The sequence below is a fragment of the Danio aesculapii genome, chromosome 16 (assembly GCF_903798145.1).
Source record: "Danio aesculapii chromosome 16, fDanAes4.1, whole genome shotgun sequence".
In the NCBI taxonomy this organism is placed as follows: domain Eukaryota; kingdom Metazoa; phylum Chordata; class Actinopteri; order Cypriniformes; family Danionidae; genus Danio; species Danio aesculapii.
The window spans coordinates 27537995-27543557 of NC_079450.1; the positions used below are offsets into that span (position 1 = coordinate 27537995).

General features: G+C 35.2%; 1 protein-coding gene across 1 annotated transcript; it reads right to left on the reverse strand.

The window, feature by feature from the left end:
• Positions 1-33: 33 nt before the first annotated feature.
• zgc:171704 (Ras-related and estrogen-regulated growth inhibitor-like protein) lies at positions 34-4536 on the reverse strand. The gene is made up of 4 exons (XM_056475350.1): positions 4365-4536; positions 4219-4272; positions 4046-4122; positions 34-2955 (listed from the first exon to the last, which is right to left on the reverse strand). The coding sequence occupies exons 1-4, from the start codon at positions 4477-4479 to the stop codon at positions 2545-2547; spliced, it is 657 nt and encodes a 218-aa protein (XP_056331325.1). The 5' UTR covers positions 4480-4536; the 3' UTR covers positions 34-2544.
• Between the last annotated feature and the right edge of the window lie 1027 nt (positions 4537-5563).

Here is a 5563-nt window from a genome sequence, read left to right on the forward strand (position 1 = left end):
ATGATTGATCAATGACTGGACAATAAAGGTAAATGTTTTTTTTTTTTCTTTATTGACATCGATAATTGAAGTACATTCAATATAAACACATCCGCAAAAAAAGTGTATTATACAGTATAAAGTATGTACAAGGCGATAACATGTACACTATTAATATCTCACTCTTCAGTACTGCAGGCTTGTTCACACCAAGATGATTTTCATGATGATAACTTTAAAATTAACTAGAACAAAAGTCAACAGCATTCTGCCACTCTGAATGTTCAAGCTCTTTAAAGTGGATTCTGAATGTCTGCATCATTGTTATAATTGTGTTCTGGATGTTGGTATCCCCATAGAATTATTACAGTTACATGGATCCTCCTTGGTATGAATGTGCCCATGTGAGTAACATGAATACTAGCACAACCTTAAAGAAACCTTTAGTAAATTACAATATGTACATAAAATATAATATACAGTTTACTACAGAGTCACTACATTTATTCATTCAAAACTAAAATGTCAGTAGAGACTCATAAAAATAAAGTCCATCTGTGTATTTAAGGAAATTGAGATCCAGCTCATTAAATTCCTTGACCATATTTTCAGAAATAAAAGTCTATTCTTAACGAGGACTACAGTTGAGTACTGATGGTTTCTGGAACTTCATTTTTTCCACAGTAACTGATCAACTTTGAACACAGCTATTAATGGACGGTTAATAAGTCATATGTTGAAATCTGCTTGCATTAAAACAACCAAGCTAAATAACAGAATTCGTACAAAACCAAAAAAAAACTACATTATCCATAATGCTGTACAGAAAATTCCACCAATCAGCAAGTAGCAGCAAGCAAAAGTCACAGCCACTGCAATGAAACACTATAAATGTGGAATTGTCCTAGCACCCTCTCAAAATACTTGCCAATCTATTGATACAACCAACAGCTTAATTAAAAAAAAAGGAATGTGTTTGATTTGCAATGCATCATGGGATTGTAGTTCTTACAGAGTATGTAGTCCTTGTCATTTTCATCTATCTGTATTTGCTTCAAGTCAGAGTTTGTAATTCACCGCGTTGCTGGATATTTTAGTTTATGACTATAATGCTTAAGGACATAGGTCTCAAACTTGATTCCTGGAGGGCCGCAGCTCTGCAAAGTTTTGCTCCAACCCTAATCAAACACAGTTGATCCAATTAATCAAGGTGTTCAAGACTCATTTGAGCTGTTTGATTAGGGTTGCAGCAAAACTGTGCAGAGCTGCGGCTCTCCAGGAATCCAGTTTGAGGCCTATGCTTAAGGAAAATACTCCAGAACCACCTCTGCTGAAAAGTGGACATGCACTAATGCAATGTCACACTGTGCCGTTTACACTAGTGTTTTCGTTTTAAAACTAAAAATAAGATTAGTTTTGTTATATCTTGTTACACGCGGCGTCCACACTGCGCCTTAATCTTTGACCCACAAAAATTGAGTATTTTGACTGCATTTTAGTCTGGAAAAGCTGGTTCCATTTCAGTAGGTGAACTAAAACGCAGACCAGGCTATCCACAGTCGCTATTGTATATTGTGTTTCTTCAAACCCTTCTCATATGACCATTAAGCAATTGTAGACGGCAAATATGAATGTTGACAAAACAGGAGCATGCCCAGTTAGCATGAATGATCATGTGTCAAGCACTTTGAGCTGCATAGTTATGGATGGAGATTGTTTTCTACACTGTAAAACCCAATAAGTTAAGGCAACTCAAACCGTTTGAGGAAACCGATTGCTACAAACCATATGAGTAAAAAACTAATCTATATGAGTACTGTGAACTTACTGCATTTAAGTTGAAGTAATGAGGTATTAAACTAACTCATTACCTTCAACACTGAGTTCAAAACTCTTTTCAAATGAGTAGAATTAATTTTAAGTTAACTACACTCATTTCATTTAATAAAGTTGACTGTTGGGTTTTACAGTGTACACTCAAATATTTATGTTTGCTGTTTGTTCAAGCAACGCATTTAAAATGAGCTGAAACAACACAATTCTTGAAGTTTTTTGAGACAACTTAATAGTTTTATGTTCAATCCTCTTAAATTTGTAAAAACTAATAAGCTAACTCAATTCCTTCATGTTGTCCTGACACAAATCAATTGTGTGGAACCCAACATTTGTAAAATGTGGTAAAACAACGCAGTAAAAAAGGAGGTTTTCACTCTAAAATGCAATTTTAAAACAAAAACCTACTAGTGTAAACGCAGTTTTCATTTCAATTTAATATCCATACCCTGTGACCAACTTAAATTAAAGCCCAGGATCACTTACAAGGACTTCCTTTATCACCTTCCTCAAACAAACTCAATCTACTTTCCTTCATCTTTAAGCTTAGCTCTGAACTTTTAACATGCTTATTATTCTTCTCTCCATCATCCATGTAGGCTACTTGGGTTGAAATGACCCCCTTCAAGCCCAAAAAACCCTTTAGCCGGGGGACCACTTCTCAGCTATTTAGATGCTAGGCTGCCAGGGGCCCCATATGGTCATCATGATCACCAATTTGCCCTCAGTTTTCTACTCGCGCTTCTTTCCAAACACGGCAGAAACACTTCTGACGATGCCCTTGATTCCCACCATGCCCTTTTTTATTGCTTTGGACTCCTTGATGAGGTCCAGGATTTCGTGAAAGACCAGAAGGACCCCGTGGTAGGTTTCAGCGGCTGAGATCTCGAAGAAGCCGCAGTCTGCAGACAGGGCAAACAGACGGCCCTCCTCGCTCGGGACGGCTCTCTGATGGAGCAGATCTCGCTTGTTTCCTACGATGATGATGGGTACAGATGCGGAGAGCTTTCTGGTTTGGCGGATGAGCTGCACCTGTTGTCGGACCACCTCAAAGCTGGAGTGGTCGCAGATGCTGTAGACCAGGATCACACCGTCGGCCCACTGGAGCTGCTTGTCACTGATGGATTCGGTCGTTTCGCAGCTCTGCAAGAGACAGAATTCAGAATACATTAATATGAATGGAAAGAATTATACAAAACACATACAATAATGGATTAACTCTAGTGTAAACAGTAGTTCTTCTGCTTTGTTTTTCAAACTGAAAATATGATACTGACCATCACAAAAAATAAGAGTAAATGTCATTTGCTTTTTATTGCCAATTTTCTTGGGGGAAAACTTTTTAATACTTAAAACTACACACAGACTTGGTTTACTCTTTAATTCGATAAAAATCTTTTCTGTATTATCAAAGAATGAAACTATTTGACGTTTTCCTAACCCAGAGTGAGTCAAGAAAAAAATTCTTATCAGTGGTGGAAAAATACTGCAAAATCAAGTAAAACTGCCATTACTTGCTCAAAAATAGAAAGTAGAGTAAAAGTATCTGTTGTAAATATTACTCAAAGTATTAGTAAAAAGTAGAGTAGAGAGTATAACACTGTAAATGGCTGATGAGGTTACATGTAGTTTGAAGATGTGTGTAGTTTGTAGATGTGTGTGTAAACGTAACATTCTGTAGTAGATTAAGTTATTGTTTAAGGCCATTTAGCCATGTTTTTTAGTCATCATACAGTAAGCATACGCCATCTTCTCATCAGGATCTAAACAGTCTCTGGTTTAGTGCATGAAAAGAATTTGGACAACTTTAATGAAATCTTCTTGGACAACTTTAATGCTTCCAAACATTTTGCTGCTTTTATAAAGTGCCTATGAGGTTGTTACTTTCTATGTGTAATTTGATTGACAGGACTGATTTTTCCACTTAGCCAATCCCCATAGACAAGAATAAAATAAAAGTAGTGACTGCAGGTTGAAGGAAAATAATAGCGTAAAAGTACATATACAACACAAAAAAATGTACTCAAGGTAAAGCACACATTTTTAATACTACTTAGTAAACTACAAATCGTGAGGAAAAACTACTCAATTACAGTAATTTGAGTATTTGTAATTTGTCACTTTACACTAATAATTAACAAAACTTATGACGGAAAGATTTAAACACACACACACACACACACAACAACAACAACAACAACAATGACATTTCTGAAGCCAGAAGACGACATACCTGAGGATACAGTGAGTCCCAAATGTTTAAGGATATCTCACGTCCATCCGTTTTGTCGATATGACTGTATATTGATTCTGAAAGAGAGCACAGAACGATTAAAAACAGCTCGTTCATGAACAAAATGTGTTATATGTCCATTATGAATGTTTTTTGTTATAGCAAATACGTACCAATATCACCATATTCTCCTATGAATCTTCTGGTGAGAAACCGCACGGTAAGGGCTGCAAACAAGCAGACATAAAATATTATTTAAATGCTTAAATACCTCATACACATATTACAGAAATCTTTAAAGTATTTTATTTCTGCTTACCTGACTTCCCGACATTTTCTGCTCCAAGTAGCAGAATATTCGCCTCCACTTTGTGCTGATTTCCATCCATCGCTTTGCTGCCCACCTGAGGACTCGGTTTGACCACAACAACCATTTCACCAAACAAACAAGCGCGAAGGTCTCAAGAGTTAAATGTAAGCTCTGCACTTGGGCTACTTCAACTATTTATATATTTAAACTGTGGGTGGGGCTTGTGTTTTTTTTCATAAAAATCAGAACGTTGCGCTCTCAGTTTGCACTGGCAAATCGTCAAAAGTGGTTGTGGGTTGTATCAAAATGAAAATATGTTCATTAACAGCAAATGTTGCTCTCTGTCGCCAAGAATAAACTCAAAAGCTGCCCTCGAAAATTGGTTCACACGAGAGCCCATTAATTCTGCTTGTTTTGTTCTCTTTCATACGGTGCAAAGCACAAGACGTTTTAAACAGTTTATTAAAAACATACAATTACCCATTATATTCACTTGTAAAACTCAAAAATTAGAGGAAACAAGCGGAATGCTAGAAGACATACGATGTGATATAAGCACTTATCAAATTATATATATATATATATATATATATATATATATATATATATATATATATATATATATATATATATATATATATATATATATTTTTTTTTTTTTTTTACATTTTCCATTATTTATGTAACTTTTTTGTAATCTGAAGTAAATGTTTGAGAGTCCAGATTAAAAATAGCTTGAGGCATAACTTATAATTATAATTAATAGTTTTTGTGGCCTACTTGCCAAATATGATCAGATTCCACTCGAAAAGGCTCAAAATGGAATTTGAATGTGTATTTCCATGTTAATATTTATATCTCAAAATAAGGGACTTGTTTTGACAAATTTGTATGCTGTTTTTCTATCTATCTATCTATCTATCTATCTATCTATCTATCTATCTATCTATCTATCTATCTATCTATCTATCTATCTATCTATCTATCTATCTATCTATCTATCTATCTATCTATCTATCTATCTATCTATCTATCTGTCTGTAACACTATGCTTGCTGTAAACCCTGGTGATAGAATGAAATACAACAACCAAAGGATTATTGCGCCCTCTACTGGCAGTCATCTGCATAATAACATTAAACAACTCGAATAATGCACCTTCATAACTAAATCACAGCACAAAAAAAGACAAAGTGAGCACCGAAACC